Raw genomic sequence first — 21,397 nt, 5'->3', positions numbered from 1 at the left:
ACAGTTGCAAATATCAAAACGAGGTTTTCCGCAAATATTAGGACGTCCATGGGCACATATGCCTTAGTTTGGTTGTTTGATTAATTTTTTTAACTCTAGTATCAACAGAGATTGAGATGCCCTGCTTAACCTGCAGGACAGGACAGGTAGTTTGAATTGTGGAAAGGGGTCAAAATAAGGGGCTGTCAATTACACTCGAACATCCAACTTTATTATTTGATAATACATTACAAGAGCCCAAAAAAATTTTTTTTAAACACGCAGCTTTAATCCTTGGGACTTAATTACTGGCTGAAAGCCACCTTAATTTAAAAACGGGATGAAGACCAATAACTTAAAATACAAGCATAATCAGAAATTTAAAAAGCAAGCCTTATCTTACAACAGTTCTTTATTTAGGCTGAAGGTCCAAAAAATCTGAGATTTTGAGAGCAAACAATTTCAATTCAAATCAGCTGAAAGACCAACACTTAAGGCTAAACAATATTAAATTAAAAAACAAAAACAAAGGCGTTACGTAAAACAGTCCTTAATTAGGCAAAACTCAACCAAAGCAGAAATTTAAAAGGCAAGCCTTATCTTAAAACAGTTCCTCAGTTAGGCTGAAGGCCCAAAGAATAAGACACTTCAAGAGCAAACAAGTTAAATTCAAATTGGCTGAAGGTCTAACACTTAAAACTCCATAGCATTAATTTTTTTAAATACCAAAGGCCTTACGTGAAACACTTCTTTAATTTCGGCTGAAGGCCTTATGAGCAAAACAACTCAAACTCAAAATCGGCTGAAGGCTCAACACTTAAAATCAACAACATTAAAAATTTTAAAATGGCAATGGCCTCATGTGAAACAGTTTTTTGAACTAGGCTGAATGTATGAAGAGCAAAACAACTCAAACTCAACATCGGCTGAAGGCCCAACACTTAAAATACAACAACATTAAAACCTTTGAAATGCCAAAGGTCTTACGTGAAACTGTTCTTTAAATTAGGCTGAAGGCCTAGAGAATCTTACGCCTTAAGGGCAAAACAACCTTAATTTTTTTTAAAAATCGGCTAGAAGCCATACATGTACAAACAACAAGAACAAACAAAAAAAGGCAGTACACCCAAGGGCGCTCAGATGTTCTAGGGTCGGCCTGGAATTCAAACACTAACTCCCGCTTAGGTGAGACAGGCAGTCGGGTCAACCGTTCACAATCCGGCGACAGCTCAACCTACCAACAGTCAACGGACCCACCGACAAGGTAACTTCCACTTCACCTGACTAGGGCACAACAGGGAGTTCAATGGAACAACGTAGAAGATATTGGCGCCCACAACCAGTCATACATGGAGCTGTCAAACTACACACCTTGCTGGACCTCAACAACACGATGAGGAAACTACACTGCCTGAAATTTACATCAACGGCCAGGGGAGGTAACCGGGACGTTAACGGCCACAAGGCAAAAGATTCCGCTGGTGCACTTCAGTTCAAATAACCAAATAAAGTGAAACTCCACCGGTGAGTGGCTAGAATTTTCCAACTTGAAAACCACGTTATTGCTCGCGGGAATATCCCAACAGCCGACAACGAACTACAACTACAAAATGTGAACAGTTTTGAGTTGCTGGTAGATTAAATCAAAACTGAACTTTCGTGTCCAGGGTCGGTACCTCGTAGCAATGGGAACAGCCCCACACACTCCGACACTGCATAGAGACCGCCAGCATCCCCGGCTAAACTACGTCCTGCGGAGAAATCCTCGCTGCTCCACGCCAACCGACCGACTGGTCGCACACCGCCCAGCCGGAAACCATAAGCGCCAGGTCAAAGATAGTCCAAGCTGGGGATATCGATACGCACCGCTACTGCCACCTGCGGAAGGAGAGCATAATTGCGATAACCGTAGGAGACTAAACACAGAATCGCAACGGAGGTTTAATCCAGCGCACAGCATGAGGCAGCCTTGGCTCAGAGATACTGAAGCAAGTACTTTTTTTTAATGGAACCGTATACTGTTTATAACAGCATTCTATTGCTCTTGAGAAGACAGTTATAGTGATATAGCGTTTGTTAATGTTGACGTTGAAACCGGTCGTAAAAAATTCGAGAAATGTCCTAGAACGTGAGGGCACGGTAGTCGGAAAGGGCATTTGCGGTGCAAACACTGCCAAGCAGGCTTCCCGGATCAGGCTGCGTAGTTGTACACCGTAAGGTAGGCCTGCGCCACGAGAATAAAGCTTTATTTCCCCTTGGGCCAACTTACGACCTAGATGCTGTTTCACCTACGAATACTGTATATGGAAATACAACAAAGGCTAGAGTGCAGCATATCACAAAGGGCTAAGGAAATTTCACATTTGTGTATCCTTTCAGATTTACGTGAGATGAAACAGAGAAATCAACTGTTCATTCTTCAAAAACAAAGTGGTATTATACGCTGCAAAAAGCAACTACTGTATTAAATATCTAAATGTCAGAAGGAATATTTGACGTCTCTTTCCCTGTACGTGGCTGTGTACTTCACAGAGGTACAATGCTGTCAGGTAACTGTCTCTACCTACACTGGTCTAAATTATATAATTATATCATATAGGATACGTTCGTTGAACTAAACATTTCGTTAAAAATACTTTGATGACCACCTTTTTCGCTGTAAGATAAATATTCTTCTTAATGAAACGTCGTTTCATGCTGAACGTAAGCGCGTAATGACAGTGGTACCAGCTACGTACTATACACGCTGCCGACTTATATGACATTGCAGTGCAGTTTCGTACACACGTAAATGACATAAAAAATTTACTAACAGTGATTTGGCAACCAGCAAAATCACATAATACAAATTTTGTGTTCCAAGAAAAAAAAATCATCTTTTATTAAGGACATGTGTGCATACTGTTGACCATGGATTGAAAGGCTCATTTGCAATCGCCATTCGAAAGAACAATCAACAGATATAGTTATAGTGGATAATATGGTGGAGCATGCACTGGTGATTCGACGAAAAATATCTTCTGGCGAACTGGGGCTTCGACACAGACTGCATCTTTGAGTTCTCCGCAAAGAAATAAATCGAGAGGGGTCAAATCGGGTGATCTCGTAAGCCATTTTACAACGGAATTTCGTCCTATCCAGAGTCCAGCAAGGTTCTCATTCAGTGTTTGCTTCGCAACACGGGACGAGTGAGCTGGACAACGGTCGTGTTGCAGCCACATACACTGTCACATACCCAGTGGTACCTCTTCTAGAAGAACCGGCAGAGTGTTCGTCAGAAAGAGTGCGCACGAATCTCCATTTAGAACGCCTGAGATGAAGTGACGTCCCACACTGTAATATCCTATGACGCTGCATCATACGTTTACGCTCCGCGGCCGCTGATGTTGCACCTGACGAAGCCGGTATGGATTTTCGGCTGCCCATTAGCGCACGTTATGCAAATTTACATTAGCGTTTTCAGTAAACGTTTCTTCATCGGTAAAGTGCACACGTCGGAAAAACGAAGGGTCGTCTCTCAGTTGCTGAAGGGAAAACCGACAAAATTCTGTACGACGTTGTAAATCACGATCGACGAGTGCCTTTGGTAGTAATAAGATAGAAATATAAATTCTTTCGATGGAGGATGCGAATAACACTCGTGGGGCTGATTCCACATTCCTTGGCAATATGTGCCGCGCTACTGCGCGGATTCATTAGCGTCATAGTCAGAAGAGCTTCTTCGTGTATCTCTGTTAGTTGCAGCCTTCTTTTTTGTCATCGTTTTGACGTTCAAGCAGCCTGTCCGCACTAGCATCTTAATAATTCGTGCAATTGCCTGGCGCGTCCGACATTGGTGATCCGGATAGATAGCTCTGTTCCACTGTAGCCCTATTAAGGCATTTGTTTTAGATTCACCACATAAAAATAGTACATCTAACTTCTTCTCATTAGTGTAATCTCTGCACACAACGAATGCTGAAGCAGAAATAAGCAGCATGCAGTGCAGACAAGTAAACAGGCAAATGTGTTGAGATTCTGCTTGGCGGTGTTTGCACAGATAACACCGATTCCGGCCACCGTGCTCTCAAATTCTGAGACATTTCTCGAATTTTTTATTACAGGTTTCAACGCCAACATTAAGAAACCCTATATCACAGTAATTTTCTTCTGAAGAGCTATCGAGTCCAGTCGTAAAAAGTATTCACTCCCATTTGAAAAATGTACTTACTTTAATATCTCCGTTGATACCAGCGCTAAAAATAATAAGCACACAAAAAACACGTGCCTCTAGACATTCTAACATTTGGCGAAAATCGTGTATTACTTTTGTAACCGTTTACGAAATAAAAGGTGTGTTACGGGTTACGTGACTCATACGGGTACATGGGGAATGGCGCAGGCACGGTAGCTCAGAGGGTTCGGTCTGAAAACTGGCCATACTCTGTAATAAAAGATTCTGAGTGAACCTCTCATCGAGGCCACTCGCGTGGCATCCACAAGGAACCACTGAAGACTTTACCACGAACAAACAGATCGAAAGAAAGCAGACAAAATATGGTTAGCGTCGCTGCCTTCGGTACGGAAGGACTTGGGTTCGATTCCCAGTACGTCTTCAGATTTTTGTTAGGAAGGTCTGGCATGGGGTCCACGCAACCCTGTGAGACAATGAGAGGTGCTGCTTGAACAAAAGAACAGCGGAATCATCAGGATTTATTTACATCCGATAACGGTTGCAGAGACTGGTGACATGCTGACCACATGTCCCATGATCAGAGATCGCTCCTCGCACTGCCTTGTAGTCAAGAGCCGACCAGTGAGAACAGGCCTAAGATCTAATGCGTTAAGTTCAAAAATGTGTGTGAAATCTTATGGGACTGAACTGCTAAGGTCATCTGTCCCTAAGCTTTCACAATACTTAACCTAAATTATCCTAAGGACAAACACACACATCCATGCCCGAGGGAGGACCAGCCGCACAGTCCATGACAGCAGCGCCTGAGACCGTTCGGCTAATCCCGCGCGGCAATGCGTTAAGTGGGGTTTACTTTTGTTGTTATTATTATTATTATTATTATTAGATGCATGTAGTTGGCCACTGTGGCCGAGCAGTTCTAGGCGCTTCAGCCCGGAACCGCGCTGCTGCTACAGCCGCAGGTTTGAATCCTGCCTCGGGCATGGATGTGTGTGATGGGCTTAGGTTAGTTAGGTTAGAGTAGTTCGAAGTCCAGGGGACTGATGACCTCAGATGTTAAGTCCCACCTCAGATGTTAAGTCCCATTGCGCTTAGAGCCATTTGAACCCTTTGAACATGCGTGTAACCCAGGCTGCAGGAAACTGAAGTAACCAAAGAACTCACGAAAATCTTAACTGGTAAGTAATTAAGGTAGGATGTAAATAACTTCAGTTAGCAAGCAATATTAGTGTAGAAATTATTGAATTACCTGAAAAAATAACATTTCTCTGAAAAAACGTTATTAAGTTAAATTGTTGTTGTTGTCTTCACTCCGAAGTCTGGTTTGATGCAGCACTCCATGCTAGTCAAAGTAAATTATATAATAACATCCTCGGTGATTTCTCAATAATCGACAATAGGCTGTGACGTAAGGTAGGTTTCTCTGACTTCGGTTCCACCTGCTAGTGATAATTTCCAAAATTAAACTCAAAAATATGCTGTCAGGTTTGTTGAAGTGTGAAAATTTACTTTATACGACTTTATAGGTTCTGAGTACGTCTCCAGCATTAGGAGACAAAACAACGGGTACAGAACCAGGCCTCAAGCCACGGCCTGTTTCCCACAAAACAGAAGTACCAAGAATATAAAACTTCATTGTATAGAATTATTGTTTAAATAACTAAAACCTTAAGGTATGCCTTACTTCCCAAGCAGCAGATCTATACACATTAAGCAAAAATTAAAAAGTAGGAATGGGTTTTCCGTCCAAATCACTTAATTACTCAAAGCTGCCGAGATGAATGCCTCTTAAAAAGATCAAATGATTGGTAGATATGCTTAGTTTTCGAATAGTAATAGTTTACGTAAATGGCTTACATATTTTGCATTATCTTACAGAATTCAACAAGTATTACTTCGAAATGCTTAAGCTCGCAATTCGTTATCGTTTAACCAGCTACAAGACGTTATCATGCTGTGAAGGTGACGCGCCGAAATGTTAATCAACCAGCATATTTTTGTATTACCATCTCCCAGGACAGCACAACAGTTACGTTCTCTAATGTGTCGTAACTGAAATACAAAAATTAGCAATAACCATATTAAATATGCCTGTTTCTTCCGAAAATTCCGCATCAAATAATACATCAATATGTAGCAAACTGATATGGTAAGAGTTCTATCCTCGTTATCACAGAGCTCACACGAGATTTGTAGAAGATTCTTAAAGACAAGTAATGTGTGCCGTATGAAAGTACTGTTGCAATGTATACATGTTTCGTTTCTGAAACGTCTGTAATTGTTTTTAACCAGTGCGCCATTGCGAAAATTCAAGCTTTTTATCATTAGACCACACCCGATATGGTTAGATGAAGTAATTAAACCTCAGACAAGAGAATTATGGCTTAATATAATGAGATTTTCACTCTGCAGTGGAGTGTGCAATGTTATGAAACTTCCTGGCAGATTAAAACTGTGTGCCGGACCGAGACTCAACTCGGGACCTTTGCCTTTCGCGGGCAAGTGCTCTACCAACTGAGCTACCCAAGCACTACTCACGCCCCGTCCTCACAGCTTTAATTCCGCCAGTACCTCGTCTCCTACCTTCCAAACTTTACAGAAGCTCTCCTGCGAACCTTGCAGAACTAGCACTCCTGAAAGAAAGGATATTGCGGAGACATGGCTTAGCCACAGCGTGGGGAATGTTTCCAGAATGAGATTTTCACTCTGCAGCGGAGTGTGCGCTGTTATGAAACTTCCTGGCAGTTTTAATCTGCGAGGAAGTTTCATATGGTTTAACATACTGTCCAACAACATGGGATCGTTAGGGACTGAGTATAAGTTCAGCCTGGACAGGGAAGGGATAGATAATCGATCCTGGCGTCTTCAAAGGACCCATCACGCCGGTTTGCTTTATGTAATGTAAACGAGTTGCATTGGTGAATCCCAGGTCTTGTGGATACGAGTCTATTGCCTTAATCACTGCACTACAATCAACACAGATTCTTAAATGTTTCCCTAATACGAAAGGTGGGGCGTAGAAAGTGAGGTTTGAATTATTAAGTTAATTTATTTATCACCCCGCATATTGACTTCTCCTTTTCATTTTACTACTAAAGCTATCGACCTTACGGCTTTTTTTTACGATAACATTTTATCCAGTTTCGCTGATAATTTTGATGTGCACATTTCTGTCAAACTGTTGTGGTTTTGAAAGGTACTTTGACCAAGTATTTACCTGCAGTATGTTTCCATAGTGATGGAACAAATATATTACAGAGCCTTGATTAAACTGCCTAAAAGACAAAATCCAAACTTTTCCAAGAAAGATAAAGAAGTGATCATGTGTACTTACAAGGTTTTATACCGTCTTACTGGTTGCCTGAATGGTGTTTTTCTCTTCCGTGGCTGCCGGCACTTATTTTGGTTTACAGCTTTTGAGAAAAACGCCCCAGGTCGATATAGATTCCAGCTTCCGCTACAACTGTTTTCCAGCATCTTTTGTCAACGTATTGGGTTGTTATAACTAAACTTTCCCTACTTAACACGTCATAACACGGAAACTAATTACCGTGTAAGTACCAAACTTGGTAGCATTAATGTCCAGGGTATGGGTGCATGATTTCCATGCGTCACAGCGTCGCCGTCCAATTCCAGTTATTGCCACCAGGTGCCGTGATCAGTTATCGTGGTTCATAGTCTCACACACCTGACCAGACTTGTTGACGTGTCAACATAAGCTTCTACAAAAGGAGCAACGCATTATTGGTGAAGCTCTATTATTAAAACAACAGTAACGCTGCAGCTGCACTTCGAGAATATCGCCGGCTGAAAGGTTTACGGAAGTGTCCTTTTTCTCCAACTGCTGCGCGGAGCATGATGAAGTTCGAACTAACTGGAGAACTGGGCGTCGCTCCGGGAAGAGGTCGACGACAGGTTGCACCACAGGTGGCTGATGAAATCGCTGTTGCTATGGCAGACAACGCTGCGCGCAATTCCCGATCGTCATGCAGTGCGGATGCTGTGTCACGACAGTTGAACATCCCGTGGCCCACTGAACGGAAGATGCCGGATCCATATCGTACAGCAGCTTGCACCATAGGACGCACAATGAGGTGCTGACTTCGCCCTCAACTTTCTCAAAATGTTCAAAAGGGTGTGAAATCTTATGGGACTTAACTGCTAAGGTCATAAGTCCCTAAGCGTACACACTACTTAACCTAAATTATCCCAAGGACAAACACACACACCCATGCCCCAGGGAGGACTCGAACCTCCGCCGGGACCAGCCGCACAGTCCATGACTGCAGCGCCCCAGACCGCTCGGCTGGTCCCGCGCGGCTCAACTTTCTCAAAAATGGTTCAAATGGCTCTGAGCACTATGGGACTCAACTGCTGAGGTCATTAGTCCCCTAGAACTTAGAACTAGTTAAACCTAACTAACCTAAGGACATCACAAACATCCATGCCCGAGGCAGGATTCGAACCTGCGACCGTAGCGGTTTTGCGGTTCCAGACTGCAGCGCCTTTAACCGCACGGCCACTTCGGCCGGCGCTCAACTTTCTCACAAGGATTGAAGCTGACGAGGGCTGGCCCTTGAACATCCTATGGATAGACGAAGATCGTTTACCTCCGACGGGTGAGGTGAACACACAGAATTGCCGACTATGGGGATCTTCAGCTCCAGTCACTGTGCATGGGTGGATGGGTCACAGTATGGTGTGGCTTCATGGCTACGTTCATCAATGGTCCATTTTTTTTTAACATGTTGGCGCTCTAGGACCAAAGGCGTGCTGTGTGACTGGCCAGCGTTGCTGCGATGTGCTTCGCCAGCGTGTCATACCCGCCCTACAGAGAGACCCATCGAACTCAACAGTTTTCATGCAAGATGGGGCCCACCGTTCGTGAAGTTCACCTGCTCCTCCGAAACACATCTGAAAACGATCGAGTTGTGAGCCGATCGTTTCCAGATGCTTGGCCGACGCGATCATCTGATCTCACTCCGTGTGATTTCTGGTTGTGGGGCTACCTGAAGGACAGGGTTTACCAGGGGAACATCTACACATGTGCTGATCTGTTGGGCAGCATATTAAGAGACGTAGCCAGCATACCTACGGACGTGTTTCGTTCTGCTGTGCAGATTGCAGTCCTGCTCTTTCAGTCTATTATGGACATCGATGGGCGCCATTTTGATCCTCTTTTGTAGCAGAAATGGTACCTGTATGTAATGGTGTGATATACCGTAGCAGTACATTAAAAGTGTTTCAATTGAACTGATTCTGCATTTTTTCTCTTAACATTAATGCTACCAAATTTGGTCCTCCTACGGCAATTAGTTTCCGTGTTATTACGTTTTAAATACAGAAAGTTTAATTATAACCATCCGATATGTACACCCGTACAGTAAAATTTCATTCGATGACATGTCCATTCCTTTTAGCCAGGAATAAAATCCTAATAAATAAAAAATTTCCAAAGACCGCCTTAGGGCGAAGCTACTTCCCATAGTGAGACGAAATAACTATTAGATATTTTATCAAGACCAAATACCTTACAAAAAATTAATCTCTTCAATATAAAAAATAAATGTAGTAGAGAAGTACGCTCGATTAATCTATCGCAAGACGTTTGTTGCGCCGAGAATACAAATTACTTTATTCACAACTTAATTGTGTTTAAAGGAAAGTTAGGTACACTGGCATAAGATAGTTAAAAACTGATGTATTATAACTCTCTAATGTACTGACTCTTCGTCGACTAATTTTACTAGATTAACAGAAACCAAAATTTATCGACAATGTCTCATGTGGCTTCGGTAAACTCTTACTTATTTCATCATTCCATGATGTTTGTGTTTTAGTCCTTGAAATGTTTTAACACTTATGGTAATCTAGCACGTCAGAGGTTAATGAATTGTCTCCATCTTCCCCTAGCACCTATCGCTTAAAAATATTCCGTACTTGCTTAGTTACGTTTAATGAAGACGGCTAGTACTTTCGTGGTTCATCCTACTCAAAAACTGGTTCTCTGAAAATGGACTACCTCTATATTTTGAGAAAGTACACACTACTCAACATTGTTAATATTTGCGTTACGCGCTAAAGTCCGTGGTCCAAGGCATAACTCTATGCCTAAAGTTCCGTCTGCCCAAGCAGGAGACTTCGTCAGAATCTTTAACAGCACGCAAAACTGCTACAGATTCAAACAAGCACAACAAGTTCGGCTTGCTATGCTTGCTTTAAACTGTAGTAACTTTCTGAGTCGGCTGCGCTTCTGACGATGCCTTGGACCTTGGCCTTATGCCAATAAAACAAATATCACCAATAATGCAAATAGCGGCCGTGAAAACCTGTATTCTGTGACACTATATTAAGTTCTGCACAACATGCCAACAATTGACGTAGCACATGAACAGGAGACAGTAAAGAGGGTAGAATGCTCCAAACCTTTTGGGTGTACATATTAATGAAAACTTGATCTGGAAGAAGCATATTACTAAACTGTACAGCCGATTTTTCTCTTCGCGTAATTGCTGAGTTTGGGGATAAACAAATCAACCCCCTGACATATTTTGCTTAGTTCCACTCAATAAAGCCGTATGGACTAAGTTTTTGGGATAACTGGTCACTTACCATAGAAAGAAAGTACTGATTGCACAAACTCGAGTGTTAAGAATAATATATGGTGTTCACTCGTGACCGTCAAGTAGGTACATCTCCAAGGACTTTGAACTTTTAAATGCACCATCGAAATACAGATATGCTCTAATGAGATTCATCATAAATAATCTACCAATTTAAGTCCCATAGTTCTCAGAGCCATTTTGAATTTTTTTTAATCTACCATAATTCAAGAAGAATAGCGACCTCCAAAACTACAGCACTAGACGAAATGTCGTGTAAATAAGAAACATTTTAATATGACATGTTTTAAAAACGGACTAAAAAGTATAAAATGATTTCTCCTAGCCTCATATAGATTCCTAACACCATTCAGGTGGTCCTGAAAATTTGTACCTGTGTACTTTCAATAGCTGTGAAAATACTACTTGAATTTAAAAAGAAAACCGTGAGGCGCATCGAATAGGTAATAGTAATGAAATGAACTTCAATTATGTACTGCATGCTTCCCAAGTTTCTCGTTGTAAATTCCAAAAGTATTTCCATAGCTATTAAAAATTCACAAGAACAAATTTTCAGGACTACCTCTATGAGTTAGGAGAAATTGTACTTTTCAGTTCGTTTTAAAAACGTTTTATATAACAAATTTTTATTTATATAATTATTTTCTGCCTTTTTGTCCTGTGTGTGTCAAATTTTTCAATCGATTTGAAACATTTTGATGAGATTACAACGGTGACATGTGGTAAAAGACCCCGAAAGTAAAATTTAGAGAGAATCGAGTTCACACAGGGACTTACCAGCAACCATTCTAACCGTGAAACACTCAAGAGGAACAAGATTAGGGGGAAATAGCAATGGTACACCTCAGAGCAGAAAGTGAGTCAATATTTCATTGTCACCCAGTTGTTACCTACGTTGAAAGTCTCAGGTCTTTAGCTCATTGGGAAATGAGTTTAAAATCAATTGCAAAGTTTGTATGAAACAGACAAGAAAGCGACCTAATAAAAAGTGTTAAAATAGCCTTTATTACCCATTGTTAAATCTGTCATTAGCTCAAAAACGAGTCCATTATACAATAACAAAAATTTTTGATCATTTGCCCAATAACATAAAAGTCTGACAGCTAGTAAAGCAACTTTTTAAACTAACTTAAAATCAATTATCCTGGACGACTCTTATTCCATGAATAAATTTTTGTGAAGAAACCAGCAGCTTGTATAAACTCCCTAGATTTTGAGTTCAGTTGCATGAGTAGGACTAAACAATAATTTGTTCATTAATGTTAACGTTAGTCACATACAGACCTCCTATAAACTGACTCGCTCTAAATCATTTCAGTAAATGATATCGTTCGGATGATATATGGGACATGTAAAAACGTAGCTAATTAATGTGCCGGTAACTGTCGAATCCTTATAAGAGAGTAGATAACACCCGAGTTTCGCAGACTGTGTGTAACCCAAATAACTCCCAAATTTAAAAGAGTGATAGCTATATTTCGAGGTACGATAAAAATCAAACAAATGTATTTTTTTATTTATACAACTTGAGTATGATATAGTCTTTTTTAACTCATTATGTGGTGTAACATTCCTCAGGTGGCTGGTTTTGATGATGAGACAACATGTAACTCTGTTCTCGGGAGTTATCCATGACTTTGTCAATGGTTGTAGTATCTGTGGTATTTGAAGGAGGGGGAAGGGAGTGCAGGCTATAGGTGAACAGAGAATGCCGTATCAGTAGAAATCAACTTTTATAAGTATATCTCTGATGAAAGAACGCAAATTGTTCAACCTTGTTTTAATCCTTGATTTTTTAGACGACTACAAGTGATTAGCTGTTTAAAACAATGATATTCTATGTTGGGAGGCAGTGTAGAATTCAAGATAAATGTGCCGAATGTATCTCTAGTACTCGCATGTTGTGCATTCATCGCTCCAATTCTTTCCAGCCTTGATAAAAAATCGTTCTGAAAATTGTGTTACGAATATTTACTTTTATGTCTGTTATGTATCGGAATACAGATACTGTCTCACGTTGGCAAAGATCTGTGACTTTGATGATGCAGTTCTCTCAGAATCTGCCTGAACTATTGTAGGAAACCACATGAAGTCTGAGTGGAATGGGCAGGCGGCGGTTTGAGGGATATTGCTCCGGCGTGAGAACATTTCTCCTATTGTCCTATTTTCATATGAATGCGTTAGTTTTATCCTTGGAAAAGGACGCAAACGAAAGATGTTTCTCGTGATTTAATCAGCTCACAGAACACTTGTTGAGACTCGACCACTGACATGCTTCCCTGTATTTGCGCAGGTCTACATGCCATACGTGCAGTGCATGAGAGCCACCGAGTCCCAGACAGTGATGGAGGTGGTGCCCACTGTAGCGGCAGCCATGCGGCCCTTCGAGGACGAACTCGCCGAGAACGGACACAAGTTCTTCGGAGGTGAGTGCTGCGCCTGGCCCCTACTCGGAAGTGAAAGAGCATGATTAATCCGTTTAGGATTATGGTGCTTCTTTCCTGTAGATGACACTTCGAGGTACAAAATGTTTCTTTCAAATTTTAAATCCACTTCCACTCAATACATAAAATGGCATATACGTGTGTCAACCTGTTAAGATTATATTTATGTGAGCGACCCGCAAGTGGTGCGAACATAAAAAAAAAAAGAAACGGTATTACGAATAGACGAGTATAAAGAGCTCTTACACTTTTTTCCTTCTCTTCTGCAGGATTAACTTGTATTACATTTAGAATTCATTAACTCCAGTTTACTATACCACTGACTAAACTGAATCATCCGATTACACAGCATCTGTCCTTCGACTAGTATAAACTGAGAGAGTGAGGGTTTTTGAACAGTACCAGAAACAAAAAAATTACAATCGGTCTCATGTAAGTGATAAGTCTTACATGTTCCTACATATTCTCAGTCTCGTCTTAATGCGTCGAAAAACTTCACATCTCTTGCCTGAAAATTTTCTGTGAAGTTTTCCTCACACCCAGTCGATATGGTCACTTAATTGTACTCGATCTCTTTTCTCAAGTCGCAAATCCTAACACTGTTTTCTTCACGCTTATCTGGCCTTGGCATATCGCATACAGGCAATGTCTTCCGTAGTATATACTGCTCAGTGAATTCTGAATCGCACCACTTACAGTTCCGGATAGAATTCTATGTCTTTCGTTTTGCTGATCTGAAAAGCTTTACTGTCTGTTATGCATCAGGACAGGCAAGGAGATCAAGTACTACCAGCGTATTATCAAATGGCATATGACCCAAGTTTAGAGTGCAGTAAATATTTAGTGGTATGGGAACTGGATCAATGTTAGAAGTTAACAAAAAACGGATTTTTCGCCTTCCCTACCACATCTTACAGGCTGCTAGATTTTTTAGCGGTAGGTCCGAACAGCGCGTAAGTGTTACGGAGATGCTTCGGGATCTGAAATGCGAATCCCTGGAAGGAAGGTGACATTCATTTCTAGAAACGCTACTGAGAAAATTTAGAGAACCGGCATTTGAAGCTGACTGCAAAACGAATCTACTGCTGCCAACAAACATGGCACGTAAGGACCACTAAGATAATATTCGAGAAATTAGAGTCGAATAAGCAGGTCAGTATTGTTTTACGATAACAGTGGAAGGGAAGCAATCGACTACAAGTACCAGAGCCAGTTATAACAACTTTCCTCACTCTGCGCCCTTTTTTGAATGGCACGATGTGGACCTTGTAAATGGATTTTCGACTGCTTTACAATTTCATCATTTCTTTAGTGTTTTAAGCTGTTCAAGACTGACACATTCCATTGTACTTGTCAACCATCGCAGATTCAGTGAATGGAATTAGCAATAATGCTAGAGATGCTCCAGTTTGGACACATTAATCAAACATTTCTGACACTGGGTACTGAAACGGATCTTACATCACAATAAACTGTCGACCGTTGCTAATTCTCCATGTTTTACACTGACCACACCAAATACAGCATACGGATGTGGGTCAGTAAGCTACTGATAATGATATATGTGTTGAGAGTGGGTTAAACGAAACACATGAGCATATTCCTTTATCATTATTAACGCGATTTTGTGTCAATATGAAAATCAGATTACGTTTAACGGCAGTTATTGTAGTTTTACTGTCAAAGTACAAATTTTCCTTGTTGTTACTTATTGTAGAATGTTTAACTAAAACCTCAAACCAACCCAAGTTCGCTGGATGGAGATGAGGCTGCAATAGGGCTGGCAGACATAATCGAAACTAACGACCTTCTTTCTGTCCGAGACGTATTTCGCCTATCGAATCTGGCAGACCAACACGTTGAACCATATGGTCACTCTAGTACGTGTTCGTGGCCGAGGTTCTCGATTTTTGAATTGTTCTAGCACCTGCCCTCTTCCGGAGGTAATTTATGTGTTGACCTCGCTTGCCACAAAAGAGCCAATTAAGTAACACGTGCTGCACCTACACTTTTGCTACAAGCATAATAAAAGCACTTATTCGTTAGTGGAACAGACAAGGGGGCTCCTGCTTTGCACCCTCTGTTACGTATCGCTAGAGGCCCCAGAGACCCTCCGGCAACAGGGGCTCTGTTGGGCGCAGCGACGACTGTTCAAGAGTTGCAGATCGCTGGTGGTTTTCTCGAAAATAAAGATTTAATTCTAATTATCGTCGTCACTAGTTTTACCAGTTTATGCTGACGTAGCAAGTAAAATATTAATTTAAATGTATGACAAAGATAAACTAGCTGTGATGAAACTGATGATGTCCCAATAGGCTATCATGCGATTGTCATTACTGGTTTTAATAAAGAGGATATTGTGTGATTATCATTGCTTATTTTAATAAAATATAGATTTTGCGTCAATTAAATACGGCGATAAAGGTTGACAGTCAGTTGCCAGCATTTGCGGTTGTGGGTATTGATGAGTGGCAATAAAATGAAGGTAACTTAAGTTTGCCACTCTCATTTCAGAAATTACAACATTTATTTCCCTATAGCGTTTGGACTCTACACTCACTATTAAAGAAACTAAGGATCAACGCGCCGTGCAACTGAAAGGTTTACTTTTGTTTGGATGTAATTAGAACTATTGTTTCGACATTGATCCTCTGCAAGGCCTAAACGATAGATCTAACTTTATCCAAACAGAAATAATATACATAAAATAATGTTGTCATAGAATCGAGCTGACTTGTTACTGAATGGGAGCGCGGTTTAGTATCTAGTACAATGATGGCTGGAAATAGAAACCATGGATATCCTAGTCCATGTGGGCACACGACTCAGACCTGTCCGCAAAGAACGAAGTTCCATTTTCATACACAATGGCAATGAAAGTAAAAGATTTACCGCTCTTAACCATGACATCAGAAAGCAAGTTCGTGTTACATGGCTGCAGTCTATTATACTTCGAGCGTACTGATTGAGCCAAAAGCACGTAGCGATCTCACCAGCAGATGTGAACACCGCAACTGACAACCGCATAGCCAACCATAGCCGACCAGTGCCAAGACAGACGCAATTGTAACTGTGGTCACGCGATGCCAAACTAATTCTCGTGGCAAGCGTCCGACTGGCCACTGTAAACCAAAGAGCCTGGTGTGAGACATGTCATGCACCCTGCTAACTCCAGCTCCAAAGAGCGACGCGAGGCACAGCAGCATCGATAGCAACGTATCTACGTGCACGCCTCTTTGGATAAGACATGGTAGCGTCACGTTCATGTATCAGTGAAGCTAGATGAGGCGAAAAGCAGGAGCCTAGACATCATAAAGTGAATTACCCATGTCGTCTCCAGGTAAGACCATCACGCAACAACTGCGATGCATCGTCAGAAGAGAGTACGTGTTGTGGTTTTCCTGTAGACACAGTTCTGCTGCAGTATGGATAACAGTTGCATCACAATGAGGGACTGAATGGCGTAGCAACTGGAAACGTGCTCAAAAGTTGAAGTATGCGTGCACACAGATTCACCGTGAAATTGTGGCGGAATTTCGACAAAACGCAGTGTCGCGTTCATCCGTAGTGAAATGGTACCAACAATATGACCGAGGTCGCACAAACGTGGGTGATGCTAAGCTGGAGCACCATCGAAATCGATCACAGACGACAATACGATATTGCAGTGCCTGCGTTGTACTGATTTCGATGCAAAGTTCTTTTGGACATGCATGCATGAATGTCGTCATTCCATACATCCATGTCCAAAGGAACCGACACTGTGGCGACTACAGCCGTTATGAAATACATAAAATGTATTCGCAATTGCGAATAATGACAAACATCAGTTGCAGAATGGAATGTGCTGGACCGGGACTCAAACACGGATTTCCCGATTATGGTGAGTGGTCGCCCTACCATTTTTCTTTTTTTCTTTTCTTTTTTGCATTGCATTTTGTTCATTACGGTTCGTTGTATTTCGTCCGTCGGTTTTTTCCTTTTTTTTCCCACGAAGGACAGCCAGCTTTTGACGGAACACGCTGAGCTACCGAGCCGGTAATACCATTCGGCTATCCATGCATGACTCACGGCCATACCCAAACTTCCATATGTCGTCAACCATGCACGTGGGACCCTTACCAGGTTGGATTAATAGAAGAGATAGACATGATCCAGCGAAAAGCAGCGTGATTCGTCATGGAGACATTTAGTCAGCGCGAGAGCGTTACGGAAATGCTGAACAAGCTCCAGTGGCGGACACTTCAAGAAAGGCGTTACGCAATACGGAGAGGTTTATTATCGAAATTACGAGAGAGCACATTCCGGGAAGAGATGGGCAACATATTACTACCGCCCACATATATCTCGCGTAATGATCACAACGAAAAGATCCGAGAAATTAGAGCAAATACGGAGACTTACAAGCAGTCGTTCTTCCCACGCACAATTCGTGAATGGAACAGGGAAGGGGGATCAGATAGTGGTACAATAAGTACCCTCCGCCACACACAGTAAGGTGGCTCGCGGAGTATAGATGTAGAAATGTAGAAAAGAACTTTGCATCGTAATCCCAATAACATAGGCACTAAAATATCGTATCTCCCTGCCGATACCAGGCAAGCAACTTTCAAGTACAACGTCTGTATGGGAGTATACATAATCTGTGTACGAGTCCAGGTCATAGACGTATGCTTGACGACATATGGAAGTTTGGGTTCGGCCCCGAGTCGTGCACGGATAGCCAAATATTAAGGCGACCGCTCGCGATAAGAGGAGAAATCTGGGTTCGAGTCCCGCACCGGCACAAATTTTTACTGTCGTCATTTCATTCTACAGCTGATGGTTGTCCTTATTCGCAACTGCGAATACATTTAAGGTACAGACGACAATGTCCATGCAGTCGAGGAACTGATTCGCAGCAACTGCAGATTTTCCCACGATGAAGACTTTCACAAAGCAGTTCTCAAATAGCTCCGAGGTCAAGGAGCAGAATATATTGTCGAGAAAATTGAACGATTAGTAAAACATTCCGATCAGTGTTCACAGAGACTTGGTTATAATGCTGAAAAGTAGTGCCTTGTATGTGTGCCGCATGGAATGTCTGCAGCATTCATTAAAAGTTACTTGGCCACAATTACAAATAACTTATATTTTGAAATACTCTCATAGGCTAATATAAATATGAGACGTACTCCATGCGTTGTGGCATATTGCTTGCGTCACTAGCTGGCACTGAAACGCCAAAGAACTGGTAAAGGCTTGGGTAATCAAATACAGGGCTATTACAAATGATTGAAGCGATTTCATAAATTCACTGTAGCTCCATTGATTGACATGTGGTCACGACACACTACAGATACGTAGAAAAACTCATAAAGTTTTGTTCAGCTAAGACCGGACTTCAGGTTTCTGCCGCCACAGCGCTCGAGAGCGCAGTGAGACAAAATGGCGACAGGAGCCGAGAAAGCGTATGTCGTGCTTGAAGTGCACTCACATCAGTCAGTCATAACAGTGCAACGACACTTCAGGACGAAGTTCAACAAAGGTCCACCAACTTCTAACTCCATTCGGCGATGGTATGCGCAGTTTAAAGCTTCTGGATACCTCTGTAAGGGGAAATCAACGGGTCGGCCTGCAGTGAGCGAAGAAACGGTTGAACGCGTGCGGGCAAGTTTCACGCGTAGCCCGCGGAAGTCGACGAATAAAGCAAGCAGGGAGCTAAACGTACCACAGCCGACGGTTTGGAAAATCTTACGGAAAAGGCTAAATCAGAAGCCTTACCGTTTACAATTGCTACAAACCCTGACACCCGATGACAAAGTCAAACGCTTTGAATTTTCGGCGCGGTTGCAACAGCTCATGGAAGAGGATGCGTTCAGTGCAAAACTTGTTTTCAGTGATGAAACAACATTTTTTCTTAATGGTGAAGTGAACAGACACAATGTGCGAATCTGGGCGGTAGAGAATCCTCACGCATTCGTGCAGCAAATTCGCAATTCACCAAAAGTTAACGAGTTTTGTGCAATCTCACGGTTTAAAGTTTACGGCCCCTTTTTCTTCTGCGAAAAAAACGTTACAGGACACGTGTCATGCTGGACATGCTGGAAAATTGGCTCATGCCACAACTTGAGACCGACAGCGCCGACTTCATCTTTCAACAGGATGGTGCGCCACCGCACTTCCATCATGATGTTCGGCATTTCTTAAACAGGAGATTGGAAAACCGATGGATCGGTCGTGGTGGAGATCATGATCAGCAATTCATGTCATGGCCTCCACGCTCTCCCGACTTAACCCCATGCGATTTCTTTCTGTGGGGTTATGTGAAAGATTCAGTGTTTAAACCTCCTCTACCAAGAAACGTGCCAGAACTGCGAGCTCGCATCAACGATGCTTTCGAACTCATTGATGGGGACATGCTGCGCCGAGTGTGGGAGGAACTTGATTATCGGCTTGATGTCTGCCGCATCACTAAAGGGGCACATATCGAACGTTTGTGAAAGTCTAAAAAAACTTTCTGAGTTTTTGTATGTGTGTGCAAAGCATTGTGAAAATATCTCAAATAATAAAGTTATTGTAGAGCTGTGAAATCGCTTCAATCATTTGTAATAACCCTGTAGAGAGATACGTAAACAGGCAGAATACGGCGCTATCGTCGGCAACGCCTATATAAGACAACATGTGTCTGGTGCAGTTTTTAGATTGGTTACTGCTCTTACAATGGCAGGCTACAAGATTTAAGTGCGTTTGAATGTGGCGTTATAATCGGCGCACTAGCGATGGGACACAGCATTTCCGAAGAAGCGATGAAGTGGGGATTTTCCCGTACAACCATTTCACTAGTGTACAGTGAATATCAGGACTCCAGTAAAACATGAAGTCCCCGATGTCGCTGCCGTCGGAAAAAGATCCCACAGGAACGAAACCAACGACGACTGAGGAGAATCGTTCAACGTGACACAAATGCAACCCTTCCGCATATTGCTGTACATTTCAATGCTTGGCCATCAAGAGGTGTCAGCGTGCGAACCTTTCAACGAAACATCATCGATATGGGCTTTCGGAGCCGAAGGCCCACTCTTGTACCCTCGATGTCTGCACGACACAAATTTTTACGTCTCGTCTGGGCCCATCAACATCAACATTGGACCGTTGATGACTGGAAACATGTTGCCTGGTCGGACGAGTCTCCTTTCAAATTGTATCGAGCGCACGGGCGTGTACGCGTATGGAGACAACCTCATGAATCCACAGAGCCTGCATGTCAGCAGGGGACTGTTGAAGCTCGTGGACGCTCTGTAATAGTGTGGGGCGTGTGCAGTTGGAGTGATATGGGACCCCGGATAAGTCTAGATACGGCTCTGACAGGTGACACGTACGCAAAAAAAAAGAAGGTTCAAATGGCTCTGAGCGCTATGGGACTTAATATCTTAGGCCATCAGTCCCCTAGAACCAACCTAATGACATCACACACATCCATGCCCGAGGCAGGATTCGAACCTGCGACCGTAGCGGCCGTGCGGCTCCAGACTGCAGCGCCTAGAACCGCACGGCCACCAAGGCCGGCACGCGTACGCAAGCATCCCGTCTGACCACCTGTATCCATTCATGTCCATTGTGCATTCAGACGGACTTGGGCAATTCCAGCAGTAAAATGCGACACCCTACACGTTCAAAATTGCTACGGAGTGCCTCCAGAAACATTCTTAGGAGTTAAAACACTTCCGCTGACCACCAAACTCCCAAACATGAACATTATTGAGCACATCTGGCATACCTTGCAACGTGCTGTTCAGAAGAGACTCCACTCCCTCGTACGGATTTATGGCTAGCCCTGCAGGATTCATGGTGCCAGTTCCCTCCAACGCTACTTCGCACATTAGTCGAGCCTACGCGTGCTCGCGGGGGCCTACGCGATATTAGGCAGGTCTACCAATTTCTTTGGCTCTTCGGTGTACTACGCTCAATAATAAACATAGTAATTGCAGTCAGTGCTAATGAGTGGTATTTGTAATATTCAATACTTTTAGAACACTTTGAATAGTTGGTCTAGGATCAGAACCATAAACTACTAAATCATTATCAAACAACATGTTCCGATAGTCCATACAGTTGTCTGAAGTTCATCGTATAAAAGCATACATGAAAGCTAAGTAATAGTTGCTGAAAATGAAATAATTGACGCATTAGCAAAA

General features: G+C 42.4%; 1 protein-coding gene across 1 annotated transcript in view; it reads left to right on the top strand.

Moving 5' to 3' along the window:
• LOC124546238 (pyrimidodiazepine synthase-like) overlaps positions 1-21,397 on the top strand; it is a 70,683-nt gene that overhangs the window by 25,635 nt on the left and 23,651 nt on the right. The window contains exon 3 of the mRNA XM_047125022.1: positions 13,070-13,202. Within this exon, the coding sequence (XP_046980978.1) occupies positions 13,070-13,202 (133 nt within the window). The remainder of the gene's footprint in view (positions 1-13,069; positions 13,203-21,397) is intronic.

Source organism: Schistocerca americana, chromosome 1 (assembly GCF_021461395.2).
Source record: "Schistocerca americana isolate TAMUIC-IGC-003095 chromosome 1, iqSchAmer2.1, whole genome shotgun sequence".
Lineage (NCBI taxonomy): Eukaryota > Metazoa > Arthropoda > Insecta > Orthoptera > Acrididae > Schistocerca > Schistocerca americana.
This window is presented reverse-complemented; position numbering and strand designations above follow the sequence as displayed.